The 18045-nt window shown below is 44.3% G+C and overlaps 1 protein-coding gene across 1 annotated transcript in view; it reads right to left on the bottom strand.

Moving 5' to 3' along the window:
* Positions 1-2785: 2785 nt before the first annotated feature.
* LOC147418737 (uncharacterized) overlaps positions 2786-18045 on the bottom strand; it is a 35007-nt gene continuing 19747 nt past the window's right edge. Inside the window, exons 2-3 of the mRNA XM_086506389.1 lie at positions 3375-3518; positions 2786-3248 (exon numbers count right to left, since the gene is read on the bottom strand). Coding sequence (XP_086362515.1) covers positions 3087-3248; positions 3375-3518 — 306 coding nt within the window. The 3' untranslated portion in view covers positions 2786-3086. The remainder of the gene's footprint in view (positions 3249-3374; positions 3519-18045) is intronic.

Here is an 18045-nt window from a genome sequence, read left to right as displayed (position 1 = left end):
GGAGAGCCCTCTCAAATCCAAGTCGAGATCCATACTCCATAAGGAAGAAATATTAACATAGAGCACGTTATGAATCACCTAATTTCATGAAAAAATAGAGGCTAATGTATACATTGAATGTGCAACAACCGATCAAAATGCGATTCTTTGAGCTAGAAGCACCCCCATCAAAAAAGTAGGGTACCATTCTGATTTCCCTGCAATACTGTTTCCAAAGGGTGAGTAGGTTTATTGGGCTACATTTCCACTTCACGAGGGCCCTCGACAAGCAACCTTTCTAGCAGGCCTTTTGGGGGGAGGGGGGGGGGGGGCTTAGATCTCATGTCTCTCAAGTAGTGGGTGTGAGCTTAAATTGCACATATGGGCTTCCTGCTTAACAACATGATGGAAGGCTCTTGCATCCAAGGGGGTAGTGCCGTTAGGAGAAATGTTGGGTTTTCCTCATTGAGGGCGATTCGGTCTATATGTAGCAATCACTCATCTCTCCCATTAGCCTTGCGGCAATGATTTGCCTTGAGTTTTTGTGTTACCTTTGTTATTGGCAGCTTTGCATCTATATTGAGGGGGAATTTGTTGTTTCCACAGTGGTAGGAAATGTTGGACCTACTTCTTGGCTTCATATAGAGGGTGCCAAATCGTAGCTTTTCCTTTGGTCGACACAATGAAGCCTCCCTTGGTACTGCTGAGTGTTGTTTCTTTCTCTTGGCAATTTGGTGGCTTTCCATGTGTGTGTAGCAGAATACAATCCAACTTATTCAAGATTTGCCAAAACCTTGTTCTTATCAGCTTCTCCGAATGAAATTCATTATGATGAGAAACTATGGTGAAAGCCTCAAATTGGCATTCTAAAACAATCAAATGAAAAGGAAGTAAAGTCGTGTAAGGCTCTTGAAGGAAGGGACCCATTGACAAATGACACAAAAGAAGGATTTAAAGATTTCATACCAAAAAGGTCCAACTAGCATAAAACGTAATAAAACAAATCAAAGAAATGGACCCGCATGAGGCTCTTAACTGAGAGGACTTTATTAAATATATTTTTTTTTTAATCAACCAATCAATACTTCACATCAAATGTATGCATAACTCCCTTCTTCACCAAGGCTTGTTTTGGATAGTAGATGAGAGTTTGCAATGCATGGGTTAGTACCACCTTGCCCTTTTTCCTAGCCTCATCTACACATGCTGTACATTTCTTAGCTGAATTTAAAGATACAACTTAATTAGAGCCATACAACCATTTAGTGAATGAGATGACATGTACACTTTACATATTGAATTCCATACATTTAAGAATACCAAAGTCTCAAGTCGGTATGTATGCTATAACCCAAGTTACTCTTATGAGCCTATCACAAATGTGCGTTATAATAAAAGGACTAGCCCTTTGGTTAAAGTCCTGAAGGACCCACACAGATTCAACCTTCTTGGGTAGGCACTATGTCGCTAACCGTTCATTATAATAGAGATCTCTTGACCAATCATTGGATCTAGGTTCCCATGGCCGCTGGTATACAAATGCATCAATAATGTACTCAAATCCTTGTCTACATGACATGTAACCAACCATTCTAAAAGGAAACTTTAATTACAACAAGATAGAGGATTTCTTGAACAATCACTTAGGTGCATGAGTAGTCTACAATAGTCCTTGCCTAGCAAATATGGAATGAGGCTCCATTCCTAAGACTTCCTTGGAAAGGGAGTCCTTGTTGACCTATCTTTCATTCCTTCGTGAAACTAAATGCAAGTTTTTGACTACAGCTTCGTTAGAAAATAATGGTCGTCCAAGTCACAAACATGGACTTTGGGCCTAATTAAAAGTTCAAGTGCATTTAAAAGCATATCAATGGGTCCACTATGTAACATGTAAACCTACAGATAGTATAACGACTTTCTAGCCAACTCCCTGTTTGTGCAAGATCACCCTAGGGTGTCTACAAAAAGTTAATGGCTAATTTTATCAGAGTTCGGCACATATTTCATCAACAGATTTACCATTGCAAAAGCCCAGTCATTTACAAATAGGTTCTCTCAGGACTAAACCAGTCATCTTTCCTTCAAGTAATGTTTTTCTCATGTTGCTTTTTCGTAACTATGTAGCTTATCATAGCTAGTAATTCTATCACTTTATGCTTGCTCTTGATATTGATGTGGTAAATTTATCCCCCTCGCTGTGTAACATCCATGGTTTAACTATTTATCACATTCATTAGCATTCATTAGGTGCTGGTTGTAATATCCTTAACAATGCATTTCCTATAGGAATCGTCTAACAAATTAATTCATTTTTCAAAGTAGAGCCATTAAGGAGATACATCCATTAACGATGCAACAATATGAATGGTTTGCTTTGCTAGGGCTCTCACCATCGAAGATTCAAGAGGACCCTAACACTGCTACTTAAGCACTACATAATGATGGCCATGGGAATTCCAAACAGTGGTCCTTGCCCAACAGTGTCCCTACCAAAAACTAATAAATGGGCATTATGTAAAGAAGTATCCCAACCCACCCATGCAGACCCCTTCCCAAAATAAACAAAGAAAAAGACAAGAGTTAGCTGACACCAGATAATAGCTGCAAATCGAAATTGCATGCCAATCACAAGCTCAGCAAAACCAACCGATAGCATGCAGAAAACCTTTTTGAAGTTACGCAGTCAATGCCACTGTATTAACCAACCTCGTTGATGATGCAATTCAGCAAGCAGAAAAATGTTAGGTGCAATATTGCATGCCCGCTTAGTCTGCTCAGTTGAAACGACAAACTTCGACAAAATTCATCTCACCATGCAACCTTCTTTCTGGATCATCAACTCCGAGCATCAAAGCACTTCTTTCAAGTGTCGACTTTACGCTGGAGTTCAGACACTGATGACGCAATCTGAATTGCATATGCGACCAACATGATGGCAGGAAGGTGGCGCATGCAATCTATCATGCTAAATTGCATGTTTGGTTGGCAAGGGCCCTCCACATAGTGGAATGGGACCACATACTTTTAACAAATACTGAAGCACATGTTGAATACATAGTAAAAACAATACACCTCAATAATTGAAGAAAGATACACTTGTACTTAGTTTATAGTCTACTACGGGCCACGTTTGGAGGACTTGACCCCAAAAACTTTGTATGTCGACCTTGGGCCACTAATTTGCCAGTGGCTTTCAGTCGTATATCAACAGCAACAAACGCAAGGCTTTTCCCAACACGTAAAGCTTTCGATTCAATTTCTATCTCCTCCTGACAAAAGCAAGTTATGAAGGCACCTTGTTAAAAGCTTCATTACCATGTCAAAATGCTGATCCTTCTTTAGATTAAGGTAATAAGATAATTGCAAAATGACCAGTGCATAAGAAGGGTACTCACACCAAGAGGAGCTGCAGCCATGAACGTAACATTTATCTCCACAGATACCCCAGAATATGTTTTCCCTGTGGAGAATATGGCTGCGGATCCTATAATATCTACTAGAGATGTAATGGCACCTCCATGCAGTCTATCACCCGCATTCTGAAGATGTCAAAAGAGTCAAAAACTCTCTCTCTCTCAAAAAAAAAAACAAAAAACAAAAAAAAAGTCATACCCTGTTGATATTGAACATTACGAGATGCAGACACTGCCAATTACAAACACAACAAGAAGCCACATGACAAGATACAACCAATGGTGGAAAAACCATAGTTACCCGGAACGGGAACGGGAACGGGGAACGGGAACGGGGAGGAGGAGGGGGGGACGGAACGGTCCATCTAAAGTAAGACTTGAATTACCTCCATTCAGCTTAGTCCCAAATAAACTCCTAAACAACCCCAAATCTGCCCCCTGACCTGCCCTCAAAGTGCACCAAATATGTTCCCCGAACAGCCCCAAATCTGCCCCCAAAAGCCCACTTTTTTCCCCCCAAATGCCTACTTTTGCCCGTTCCACCCCGCGTTTCACCGTTCCGCCTCATGTTCCACCTCGTTCCCCCCATTCCAGAACACCGCCGGAACACCGTTCCGGTTACACCCCGTTCCGGAACGGCGTTCCATTCCCATCTCCGTTTCGGGAACAGGACTCGTCCAGAACACCGTTTCGGAACGTTTGGGCTGTGTTCCCCCTATTCCCTGTTACAATGGGAAAAACCCCTCTGGAAGCACAAATCTGAAGTAGAAAAACCAACCGGCCAGTATAGGTATCACAATATGTGCAGACAAGGAGGATAGGAAGGTGAAAATGTTAATGACTCCAAAAAGGGGCCGCACAAATCTTCCCCAAGACCTCCTACAGCTCCAAGCCTCCTACAGCCCCAAGCGGTACAGCTGCCAAGACATCTAAAATCTTCTCGGCCAACCAATGGCACACACCACGGGGACAGTTTACAGCTGGACCACCGTACACACCAAAAGAAACAGCCGATATTGAAGATCTGGAGCACAATAGTAACAGCTGCCCAAGAAAGAACCATCTTCAGACCTAGCATAAAATTCATCAAAAGGAGCAGGGCAACTCCCTAAAGACCACAGATAGATAACCACCTGATCTTGCAAAAAGAACTTCAAAAGAGTAGGACAAGTCAGTGATGAAAGCTTGCATAAGCATGAGCACCAAGTAAGGATCTAAGCAGTGGTAATCGCAAATATCATTTGCAAAAGCAATCTGAAACCAGCCTGTTCAATCCAAAAAGGGCGGTAGACTTTACTTTAAACCTTGATTTAGCTTTCACCCATTATTAGTCGTCTATTTTACCTGTACTTTCAAGACACAACAAAGGGGAGAGGGATACAGGCTGCTAGATTGCACCTGTATGAGTAGACAGACACCAGATTGGCCCCTAACTTAGGCGCCCCTTTCGGTATTTCTTTATTGTTCAAAAGAGGGAATAAACGCTGTGGTTCCCTACAAGCTGCCCTGCACAAACTCGGCTGAATTTCCACTGTTCCAGCCCGATTTCGGCAACATAACTGTACTAGAACCCTTCACGGTCAGTATTCCCACGCATTGACTGACTTTCCCGACGCATACGGGCACTTTGCAAAACCTGGCGAGAATCTGCAGCACGCTGAATTCTCTGTTTTCAGCCCTGAAAATGCGCCAGATCACCTGTACAGCGGTCCCCTTGCGTCCCCGAACCTCCTGGGGGTATTAGGGTCCGTTTAGGGCCAAAACCCTAAACCTGCAAAAATACACAGCAGGCTGTAATTCGCTGTTTCGGGCTCCGTTTCGCGTGCCGGTCGCATCCGTAGCAAGTCCTCGAGCTCCCGCACCTGTAGGGCTACTTGCCCTTTGAATCGGACGAGATTTCTGGCGTGAAACCTCTCCGAATTCACCTGTACCTGCGGGGGGATTAGCCGCTAGCTAATCCAGTACCTGTGCAAGAGGCTCTTGCCTCGGCAATCGCGCATGAACCCACACAACTGTACATTGGTCAAATGAAGAGCCCACTTGAGGGGCATAACATACTGCCAAAGGGGAGAGAGAGGGCAGTGCGTAGCGTGCAGGGCATCACTCTTGGCACCGCACTGTGCATAAGAGGGAAAGCAAGCACTCCATAGCTCTTAACCTGTGACCAAATCTGAAAATGAGGCTCTTCCCCTCCTAAATTCAGCGCCACTTCTTGTTGCATGAGGCAAGTGCACCAGAAGGTGCCACTTGGCACTTTTACAAGCATTTTCCCGTTTCGGGGTTGCCGCCTAAAAATATCCCAACCGGTTGCCCAGTTGACTTCACGGCAGAGTAAGAAAATGTTCCCTTTGTCATTCCGGAGGTAATGACGCCAACACATTTTCAGGTCCCAAAATAGCAGTTCCCTAAATTTTAGGAGATGCTGCCATTGTATCTTTTTAGGTCATCCGACCCTCTTTGTACACTGCGGCCACATCCAGAACTGAAATGTAGCCTCTGTAGCAAAGGATTCCACTTTGGCTAGTCAATGACCCCACTTGGCTAACCATAGTCCTTGTCCAACCTTAGTGCTCTCTTGCCCTCAGGCCTGGACTCCCTCTGGACAGTTCCACACTAGCTATGCAATGCACGGCAGTTAGATTTCCCGAGGGGTGTTTCCAAAAAGTGAAAGTAAATAGATAATAAGAAAGAAATCAACAAAAAGGATAGATAGTAGTCACACGCTGGTGACACAATCCATAGAGGAGTTGCGTGAGCAGGGGAGCACAGTGGTAGCACAAGAGCAAACAATGTATCTGCCAGTGGTCTGCAGCGATCTCTAATTTGTCAATTGCTGACTAATGCACTTGTTAATCATATTCCTATGGGTGTCATTCTACCAAATCTCACAGCAACACACGAACGGAACTGAAAATTTTAGCACTTCCAAGTTAAAACCAAACAATAGTCGCGACATGAAGTGGCCGAGTTCCACTTCCAGATGCACTCGCTCCAAAGTCTAACGCCCCTTTCGGTACTTTTAGTCAGCGTCTTTATGTGATCCCTTTTCCTAGGCATGACATATTGTACGTTGAGCAAGTTTGACTCATGAATGAGCACGGATGTATGCGGATTCTTCATGACAAGCTGAAAAGTATGCATTCAAGGGAGTCACATTCCATGTCTCTTCCTTGGCACGACACAATTGTAGAAAGAGCCCAAGAAAGTATGAGCACCAAGCATCGGCATTTCCATTGTGTTTTGCCACAGTCGATTGATTTAGATCAGCACCACAAGATTCTATCTCATTGTTTGCATGTATGTGGTGAACGGTTTGGCACTCCGTCTATTTGTTCATCTTCATTGCATGCACGGTCTTTTAGGAAGCCAAGATTTTTTCCAATCACTTCACATGGAATGGTGTGTGTTGGAAGTGGTTTAAGGAATTTTCAGCCATGGAGATTCTTGAAGAAGGAAGAAGCATGACTCTATACGAAGTTGAAGCATCGAAGGAGCCACAGAAGACTTTTTGTCGCTTTCGGCGCGGCCCAAAGAAGAAGGCATTGCAAACCTTTATGAAGTTCAAGCATCACACGACCCACACCTCAGAGTGGGCCGGCGAAGAGTCCTTTCAAGGATTCCGGATGCTGTTGACGATCTCCCTCGACGCCATACAGTTCGGTACAAGTACCTCACTTTGAAAAGGAGGGGATGTCACGTGACACATCCAACCCTATGTGCCCGTGGACAAGCTACAGCATGACCAGGGTTCAGTTCAGTCAAGTCAGTCTAGAATAGGAAGTGATCTGGCACTTTTGTGAGTCTGTTCGCAAACCGTGCATGTCCAGACACTTAGATTAGATGCATATTCTCTGGTTGCACACAGCATGATCATCAACATTACCATCAGCATCCATCGGGAGCAATTTCCAGTGCATTAAACCTATTTTCCCTATTTTTGACATTTTTCACTTATTTATTAAGTGACTTTTGTTGGGAACTAGGTAGGGCAAATTTCATAAGCTTGTATATATAGAAACCTAGCGCTAGCACTTTCTGGCAGAAGAGGCAGCAGGAACTTCGGTTCAACAGGCACCTTCTCAGCAAGACCCCCCCTCCCCCCAAGCAGTTGACCTAGCGTTTTCTGCAAGGAATTCAACCTTGGCGTTTTTGCATGCAATTCAACCCTTGGCGTTTTTGCATTGCATAACAGCAGATCCACAGCAAGACACAACACACTCCCTAGCGTTAGCAGATTCCCACAGCAGAGCCCAAATCAGCCCTAGCGTATTTGCATCAGCTTGACACCCTCAACGTTTTTGCAGATCTTCGCGACAGAATCAGCCCATAGACCAGCGTTTTCAGTTTTCAACAGTTAGAACCCACAGAAGAAGTCCCAAACCTCGCAGAACTCACCTTCCCGCATCAGATCCTCGTTGCACGGTCAGATCCAGCGTAGTTTGCAGATTCAGCCCAAAAAACGCAAATTTCAGCATCTGCATTTTCAATGCGTCGTCGTCGTCGTCGTCGTCGCATCGACATTGTCACCGACATAGAGTCAGAATTCAGCAGAGAAAGATTTGCAGATTTCAGCCCTTAGCATTCCCAAACTTCAGCCCGTCTCGAGCATTGTAGAGATTTGTGCAATCATAAGTAGACTGTTCTCGCCATAGAGAGCGGTCTACATTGTCGGCAAGTCCAAGCATTGTAGAGATTTGTGCAATCATAAGTAGACCGCTCTCGCCATAGAGAGTGAAGCCTTCGGAGGAGGGTTTGACAACATTCTGGTGTCGTATTCTTCTCTCTCTATCTCTCAGTCTCAGCACCTTCATTCACAGTGTTCACCACTTTGTATGCGTCCATTGTACTATCACTAAAGGAACGGAAGGCTCTCCCTTCCGTAAGTAAAAGGAACCCTTGAGCACAGTTGGGAGCACTCATCTTGAGCAAAGTTCAACATTCACTTCCGTTGCACCTTACATTGATGTGTGGGTCATGCGATACTTCAACTTCATAAAGGTCTGCAACGCTTGCTCCTTTGGGCCGCACCAAAGCGACACAAACTCATTTGTGGCTTCTTCAATGCTTCAACTTCGTCTATAGTCATGCGTCTACCTTCTTCAAGAATCTTCTAGGATGAAAATTCATGAAACCACTTCCAACACAAAAACATGAGCATACCCATTCCATGTAAAGTGACTGGAAAAATTTTAATCTTCTTAAAGACTGTGCATGCAATGTAGATGAATATATAGATGGAGTGTCAAACCGTTCATCAAACACACGCAAACAATGGACTCGAAACTTGTCTTTCTGATCTAAATCTATCAATTGTGGCAAATCACAATGGAAATACCGATGCTTGATGCTCAATCCTTCTTGTGCTCTTTCTGAGACTGCGTCATGCCAAGGAAGAGACACAGAATGTGAATTCCTTGAATGCAAACATTTCATCTTTTCATGATTAACCCGCATACATCCGTGCTCATTCATGAGTGAATCCTGTTCCTCGTACAATATGGCTTGCCTATGGAAAGCGAACACATAAAGACGGTGACTAAAATACAGGAAACTGTCAAGAATGAAACACTCAAACAATGCATGCTGACTAATCATGAGAACACATAATACTTCATGTGGGGGTTCTTTGGACCTCGACTTGAGAGCCAAGATCGGTTCTTCGTAATTGATCGAATTTGTAATGAGGTTAGCTTCACTAGAAAAAGCATCAACTAAACCATCATCCTTGTGAATAATCACATCTTTATCCTGTAAAAAATCATCATGGTGAATAATCACATCTTTATCATGCAAATCATCATGCTTATCATTATCATGCAATTCATCATGCTCGTGAATAATCACATCTTGATCATACAAATCATGTGTGTCGTGCGTTGGAGAAGAAAAGACTGAAAGAGTCTCCTTCTCCTGATTCTTTTCAAGCTTCGCTTGCACATTAGAAATGAGAGATGAAAAATGAACAACTTGCTCCCCACGAATGATAATGAGAGTCACTCTTGGCATTGAAAGTGAAAGTATTAGCTGCCCAATCAATGAGAGGGTTATGCTCACGAAACCATCGAATGTTTAAAAGCATATCACATCCTGAGAGAGGAGATACTATAAATTTTCTGCGGAAAGACACTTGTTGAACCGTATAACACATCAAGACACTCTCGTGTAATAAGAGAGTCAATACCTCGAAAGGAGATGTCTTGCTAACCTCCAAGTGGGCTCTTTCGACAAGAGAGTCACTAATCACATCATGCATACTGTCTGGGTCAAACAATATGACAAAACACTAACCCTTCACATGACCATAACACTTAATGAGAGACTCATCAATGCAAGGATCATGAGAAACTTGGGTCACACAGTATTCTCATTTATTGCATTGACAAAGTACGTAGGTTTTGTGGGTCCTTTAGATTCATTAGAGTCAAGCTTAGGACATGTTCTTTTTATGTGACCCTTGATGTGACAATGATAACTACGACCTTCTTTAGAATAAATGCTTTGTTCTCCAACGTGATGTATCCTCCTAGAATTCCTTGTTCTTCCTTTTCATCTGGAGTGAGCTTAGGTTTAGCAATTGTGTTTGCTTTACCCTTAGGTTCATTTTGAGTGTTCTTTTTTGAGAGACTAGAGGAAGATTGGTTAGAAGAGTTACCGTTCTTACCGTTCTGAGGATTCTGAGAGGTACTTTGAGAAGTCTTCTCCTCCTTAGGCTTTCCCTTGTTGTGCTTCATCTCCTGCGCGAGAGCAATCGCTACCTCCTTGTTGAGATCGCTTGGATCAAGTACCTTGACATCAAACTTGATATACTCGTCCAATCCATAATGGAATGCCTCCTTGCGTTCAGCATCCGATTTGCGTAATTGGGTGCCGAGCTACAAAACACGATTAGAGAAAAACATAACGGGCATACCATTTTGCTTGAGACCGCGCCAATCATCTTTCAACCGTGCTAGGTATTGTGGTGGCATAAACCGCGCCTTGAGCTTGTCCTGGAAGTCGGCCCAATTCAAGGAAAGGGGCGCGTCTTTGTCGGCTTCCTCTAGGTGCGCGACCAACTGTGCCTCTTGCCATGCGTGGTACCAATTAATGGCATCACCAGCAAGGTACATAGCTTCCGTCAAAACCTTGCTATCTCATGTTTTCTTGGTTGTCGCAAAATAAGCATTAAATTGATACAGCCAAGAATGAAAAACACTAGCATCCATCTTACCATCATACTTACTGAACGTGATCTTCTCGGTGACGGGGTTGTTGGAGTCTGAATCTCTGCTTGTGCTACTTGATGAACTACCAACTTCTTTTGCCGGCTCGGACTTCGAGGTGAGTACCTATAGGACCAACTCTTGCATGCGTCTCACGCTCTAACTCCAAGGTCGCTTGTCTATCTTCGGCCGCCAAGCGCGCTTGCTCAAGCTCGCGCTCTAAGGCTACCCTGCTATCTTCAGCCACCAAGCGCTCACGCTCCAAGGCTAACCGCTCGCGATCAAAGGTGGCGCGTTGCGCCTCTTGGTGTATCATCATGTCCATCATCGACTTGACCAAAGCCTCCATCAAATTTGGTGCAAACCGTGGCATAGATGGGGAAGCAGGAGGGTCGGAAAAACCTCCTAGTGCGGAAAATTCTTCTTCACCACCCTCATGCTCATCACCTTCATGCAAAGTATCCATTCCGCTTCGAGTGATGACCTTACACTGAGATCTTGGGTTCGTAAGTTCACGAGAAACTTGGGGTCTTGAGGTTCTTGGGTTCTTGAGTTCTTGAGTCCTTGAGGTTCTTTCTTTAGCGTTAGAGAAGGATCTACTCTTACCAGAGTTCTACTCTTCCTGCGGGCACACCCCTTGGCCTTGCGCTCACACCAAGGTTACTTTTTCCCACCTCACGTCGATTGGCCGGCCGCTAAGTGCACGGTCTGCTCTCAATGAGTGAAAAGAGGCACACGGAGAGGCTGGACAAGCCCTTCTTTCTTGGGTTTCCTGTCACTCTTCAAAAACACGATTAGGAATTGACACACCCAAGAGGACTTGGGTTACGTGCGACCACATCAAGCAAAAAAAATTCTTGTGGTTCTTTCCTTGAGTGATACAGAACATTGCCAAAGCTCTGATACCAATGTAAGGTGCAACGGAAGTGAATGTTGAATTTTGCTCAAGATGAGTACTCCGAACTGTGCTCAAGGTTCCTTTTACTTACGGAAGGGACAGCCTTTCGTTCCTTTAGTGAGAGAATGCAATGATCACAAACAAAGTGGGTAAACACTGTGCATGAAGACACTGAGACTGAGAGATAGAGAGAGAAGAATATGACACCAGAATGTTGTCAAATCCTCCTCCAAAGGCCCCACTCTCTATGGCGAGAGCGGTCTACTATTGATTGCACAAATCTCTACAATGGTCTGAATGCAATGGTCTTGCCGACGATGTTGACGACGATGAGGATGGCGACGAGACGGCGGGCTGAAAACTGGAAATGCTATGGACTGAAATCTGCAAATCTTGTATCTGCTGAATTCTGACTCTATGTCGGTGACGACAACGATGACGATGATGCGACGATGACCTGCTGAAAAGGTAAATGCTTTTCCGGGCTGAATCTGCAAACGCTGGCTGACCTGACCGTGCGACGAGGATCTGCTGTGGGAAGGTGAGATCTACGAGGTTCGGGACTTGTTCTACGGTGTCTATACGCTAAAAATGCAAAACGTTGATGCAAAGGCTACATCTGTCGCGGAGAATCTGCAAAACGCTAGATGTTCTACTGATCCAAAAACGCTAGGGCTTATCTGTTGTTTCTGATGCAAAAACGCTATGGATGTCTATTGTGAATCTGCTACTGCCGGTTGAAGTAAAGTCAAAACGCTACATCCGCTTCGCAACAAAAAAGAGATAGCTCCGATGCACGCATAGATAAAGGGCTTATGCTAAGCTGGCCAAGACTAGTTACCTGATGAAAACGTTAGTTGTGCTGCTGCAGAAAACGCTAGGGATATCTGCTGCAAAAACGCTAGGTGGTCTTGTTGGGGTCTTGCTAAGAAGATGCCTGTCAAACACTGGGTCTCTGCTGCCTCTTCTGCCAGAAAGTGCTAGCACTAGGTTTTCTTATATACTTGCTTGTCAAAATTACCCTACCCAGTTTCCCAACAAAAGTTACTTAATAATAATAAGTGAAAATGGCTAAAATAGGAAAAATAGGTCTATGCACTGTAAAAATGCTCCTGATGGGTTCTGACTGTAATCTAATGATCATGCTTTGTGCAACCAGAGGATATGCATCTACTCTAAGTATCTTGACATGCACGGCCTACGAACACTCACAAAAGTACCAGAACACTTCCTAAGCTAGGCTGATTGAACTTAATTGAACCCTTGTCATGAAGTAGCTTGTCCACGTACACATAGGGTTAGATGTGCACGTGACATAGCATGTACGGACCAGCTCGCAAAACGCGGAACACCCTAATGATGTAAGGTGCAGCGGAATGAATGTTGTTCTTTCTCAAGATGAGTGCTCCGTATTGTGCTCAAGGTTCCTTTTTGTTCTTATGGAAGGGAGAGCCTTCCGTTCTTAATGAAAGAGTGCAATGATCACAAACAAGTGGATGGACACTGTGCATGAAAGTGTATGAGACGGAGAGATAGAGAGAGAAGAGAAATACGACACCAGAGACATTGTAAAACCCTGAAGGCCCCACTCTCGTTGGCGAGAGTGGTCTACGATTAATTGCACAAACTGGTACAAAGTGGGTGCATGTGACTGATGCAAATCTAGGTTAGATCGGTGTCGACGACGGGGATGACGAGACCAATCTAAGGGCTGAAAACTGATGCAATCTTACTGCTGTCCAAAAACGCTACTGGCTGAAATCTGATGCAAAACTGCTGCTGTCCCAAAAACGCTAATGGCTGAAAATGTCTGGAACCAAAAACGCTACTGTGGGCTGATCGTTGCGGCTGAAATCTGCTGGTCTTTAGGTGGTCGAAGGCTGAAAACTTTTGGTGCTTTATCTGCTGAAAACGCCATGCAAAGGGGCGACAATGGCCTGCTGAAAACGCCAAAGGCTGAGATTTATGGCGATAGGTGCTTGTAGGAAAAACGCTAGGCTGAGAAGAATTGGCAAGGAAGTCTAGATGGAAAACGCCAATGCTTGGGACTGTATGGCGATGATGACTTGCTGAAAACGCCAGCCAATGGGAGGCTATGGCGATGCTGATGAAAAACGCTAGGGGCTGAGGTTTCTGCTTGGAGGGAAAACGCCACCAAGGGGATCTTGCTAAGAAGTTGCCTGTTGAGCAATGGTGCTTCTGCTGCCAATTAGTGCTAGCCTAGCTTATATACAAACTTACTCAATTTGCCCACCCTACTTTCCAACAAAAGTCACTTAAATTAATAAGGAAAAATGTCAAAAATAGGGAAAATAGGTTAAATGCACTCCTGAAGGATTTTGATGGATTCTGACGGGAATGCTTATGATCATGATGTGTGCAACCAGAGGATATGCATCTACACTAAGTGCCTGGGCATGCACAGTCTGCGAACAGACTCACAAAAGTGCCAGAACACTTGCTAATCTAGACTGATTGAACTGACGGAACCCTTTGTCGTGATGTAGCTTGTCCACGGACACATAGGGTTGGATGTGTCACGTGACATCCCCTCCTTTTCAAGTGAGGTACTGTTACCGAACTGTATGGTGTCGAGGAAGATCACCAATAGCATCCGGAATCCTGGAAGCGGCCCATGTAACAAACTGCTGACGTGTCAAAGCCTAAAGAATGGAGCCAACTTCCAGATGTGGCCAAGGGGCCTAAACCCTAATTTCTACTAGAAACCCTAACTGCTGAAACCCTAAACCCTAACCCTAAAACCTGCAAACCCTAATTTTGGAAACCCTAACCCTAAAATTGCAAAAACCCTAACCCTACCCCTAAGAGGGACAGGCGGATTTCCGTGATTTACGATGGCTGATGACGTGGCAGGCTGTACGGATTTCCGTGATTTACGCTGGCAGCTTTTGGCATTGCTTTTTGGACCACATGCTTTTAAGTTTGAAGGCTTTTCGCTGTAATTGCTTTCTAGGCAAAGGGCCTTTAAATATGAGGTTAGGGCTCATTCTCTGGCATGCTTCCTGGCGAAGGTGCAGAGTCTCGAGTACCGGCTTGTACTGTGTTGATGCAATATAAAGAAATATCGAAAGGGGCGCCAAAGTTTGGGGCCAATACTCTCTTGGGTGGAATTCCGCCACTCCGTGTCGCGTGTCGTCTCTTTCAGTTCAGTTGTTATTGAAGTGCTAAAAGTCTGTTCAATCTGTTCTTTTCTATTGGCACGTGGTGCCCAGCTTGTGACGGTGGTATCAAAGCATCGGGGGTGTGCTTTTCTGAAAGCATACCGGTCCTACAAAAGAGCAGACAGAGCTATTGATGGAATTTTATTTGAGAGATCTTCGCCCTCCAAGCCGGGCTTATTAGCCACTCCCAGCCTTACTTCATCGCGCATCGGGCGCGCTCCCGTCTTCATCGCAGTGTCTTACAGGGCATAAACCAATTAAGATCACTTGCAAGAGAAGGATCCAGATTTGTTTCAAGTCACTGTTTTAACTTTTTCCTCAGAAGCAGTGCCATGCAGATGTTGATATCTACAGCTACCAAGCAGCATACTCCAAGTACTTGGCAAGCTTTCAAGAATTTTTTTTGTCCGAAGTTATATGGTTTCTGACATCTTTCTTTGGAGTGCAACTTCTAGCAGAGTGGGGTGTCCTGAAATGCTTGCCATGGAAACCCTAGCAGATTATAACTTGAAATTTCTCAACGTCTCTCAGTAGATGTCTCTTCACGAGCATATGACCTTGGAGGTTCGGTGTGATTGCTATCTCTTGGGACTACCATCGCCGCCAAAGAAACACTGTCTGTCCAAGAGCTGATGGACCATGATGTGCTCAGCTACGACCTCATGGAAGGAACCTAACCCTAATTTTTGGTGCAGGTTTCAAGATGGAAAGTCAGTCGACTTTTCGAGCTCGACTGATGTCGAGATTGCTTTTTAAGTTTGAAATCTGTTTGAGATCCTGTTTGGAATTTGTTTGAAATGGATGGTATCTGTTTTGAACCTGTTTTGGTGCCGATTTGAATTGTTTGACTCTGGCTTGATACTGGTTTCAATGATTGGTGATTTTACTCCCGGGTGGAGAAGTGAGAAATGATGTTCGAGAATGCTTGTTCATACTCATGGCCCGGACCCTTGTGGTTATTTGCGGGGGGAGTATTGAATGATTGAAAAGTGTTGTTTTTACTCATGGCCCGGACCCTTGTGGTTATTTGCAGGGGGAGTATTGAATGATTGAAAAGTGTTGTTTTTACTCATGGCCCGGACCCTTGTGGTTATTTGCGGGGGGAGTATTGAATGATTGAAAAGTGCTGTTTTTTTATTCATGGCCCGGACCCTTGTGGTTATTTACGGGGGGAGTATTCTTGTTGTTACTCACGGCCCGGACCTGGATGGTTATGCGGGAGGAGTATTAAGAAGTCTGAGCAATGGTTACTCTTAGCACCTCCAAACGACGCAGGCTGCGGTCTGGAGGGCGTTTGGTTGTAAATGGCCTCTATATCTCATGGCCCGGACCTTTTTAGGTTATTAGCAGGAGGAGTGATGAGGGAGTCATTGAACAGCTCATGGCCCGGACCTGGATGGTTATTTGCGGGGGGAGTGTTCATCGGCGGCTTTATGTTTCTATGTCTTGTAACATGCATATGTAAACATTTGTGTTGCATTGTGATGTGCCAACTACTGAATATTCCTAATTGGATGAGGTTGCCTGGGTATGTAATTTTAGTGCATCGAGACACCCGTGGAACAGTACGGTCTGGGTGTGATGGCTAATTTTACTGCGTCGGAATATCAAGAGTTCCAATCTGGACGAAAGGAGAAGCTAACTCCTTGATCAAAAGAGCAGAAAGGAGAAGCTAACTCCTTGATCAAAAGAGCAGAAAGGAGAAGCTAACTCCTTAATAAAAAGAGCAAATTGATTGTCCCTCGGAATGTCCCTCGGAAATTTTTGAGCTAACTTGAGTTGTTTTGCAGATATACTGTAATCGAAGACGATTACTCCCTTTCAAGAAGGGGAGATGTAACAAATTGCTGACGTGTCAAAGCCTAAAGAATGGAGCCAACTTACAGATGTGGCCGAGGGGCCTAAACCCTAATTTCTACTAGAAACCCTAACTGCTGAAACCCTAATTCTAGAAACCCTAATCCTAAAACTGCAAAAACCCTAACCTTAACCCTAACGACAACAAGCGGATTTCCGTGATTTACGCTGACTGATGACGTGGCAAGCTCTACGGATTTCCGTGATTTACGTTGACAGCTTTTGGCATTGCTTTTTGGACCAGATGCTTTTAAGTTTAAAGGCTTTTCACTATAATTGCTTTTTAGGCCAAGGGCCTTTAAATATGAGGTTAGGGCTCATTCTCTGGCATGCTTCCTGGCGAAGGTGCAGAGTCTCGAGTACCGGCTTGTATTGTGTTGATGCAATATAAAGAAATACCGCCAAAGTTTGGGGCCAATACTCTCTGGGGTGGAATTCCGCCACTCCGTGTCGCGTGTCGTCTCTTTCAATTCAGTTGTTATTGAAGTGCTAAAATTCTGTTCAGTATGTTCCTTTCTATTGGCACGTGGTGACACGGCTTGTGACAGCCCACTCTGATGTGTGGGTCGTGCGGTACTTGAACTTCATAAAGGTCTGCAACGCTTGCTTCTTTGGGCCGCGCCGAAAGCGACAGTCTTCTGAGGCTCCTTCGATACTTCAACTTCATCTAGAGTCATGCTTCTTTCTTCTTCAAGAATCTCCATGGCTGAAAATGCCTGAAACCATTTCCAACACAAAACCATGAACATACCTATTCCATGTAAAGTGATTGGAAAAAATCATGTCGTCCTAATAGACTGTGCATGCAATGTAGATGAACAAAGAGACAGAGTGCCAAACCGTTCACCACGCACACGCAAACAATGAGATCGAATCTTTCTCTTCTGATCTAAAGCAATCAACTGTGGCAATTCGCAACGGAAATGCCCATACTTGGTGCTCATACTGTTTCTACAACTGTGTCGTGCCAAGGAAGAGACATGGATTGTGACTTCCTTGAATGCATACTTTTCAGTTTTACATGAAAAATCCGCATACATTTGTGCTCATGCTCATTCATGAGTGAAACGTGCTCAACGTACAATATGTCATGCCTAGGAAAAGGGATCACATAAAGACGCTGACGAAAGTACACGAAACGATCACGAATGAAACACTCAAACAATGCGTGCGTACTAATCATGCTGTTCCATAATACTTCCTATGAGGGTTCTTTGGACAGAGACTCGAGAGCCAAGATCGGTTCTTCGTGATTGATCAAATCTGCAACGAGGTTAGCTGTCACCAGCGTGTGACTACTATCTATCCTTTTTGTTGATTTCTTTCTTATTATTTATTTACTCACTTTTTGGAAACACCCCTCGGGAAATCTAACTGCCCTGCATTGCATAGCTAGTGTGGAACTGTCCAGAGGGAGTCCACGCCTGAGGTAAGAGAGCACTAAGGTTGGACAAGGACTATGGTTAGCCAAACTGGGGTCATTGACTAGCCAAAGTAGAATCCTTTGCTACAGA

The sequence above is a fragment of the Adiantum capillus-veneris genome, chromosome 29 (genome assembly GCF_014529385.1).
Source record: "Adiantum capillus-veneris isolate H3 chromosome 29, ASM1452938v2, whole genome shotgun sequence".
NCBI classification, from domain to species: Eukaryota; Viridiplantae; Streptophyta; class Polypodiopsida; order Polypodiales; family Pteridaceae; genus Adiantum; species Adiantum capillus-veneris.
This window is presented reverse-complemented; position numbering and strand designations above follow the sequence as displayed.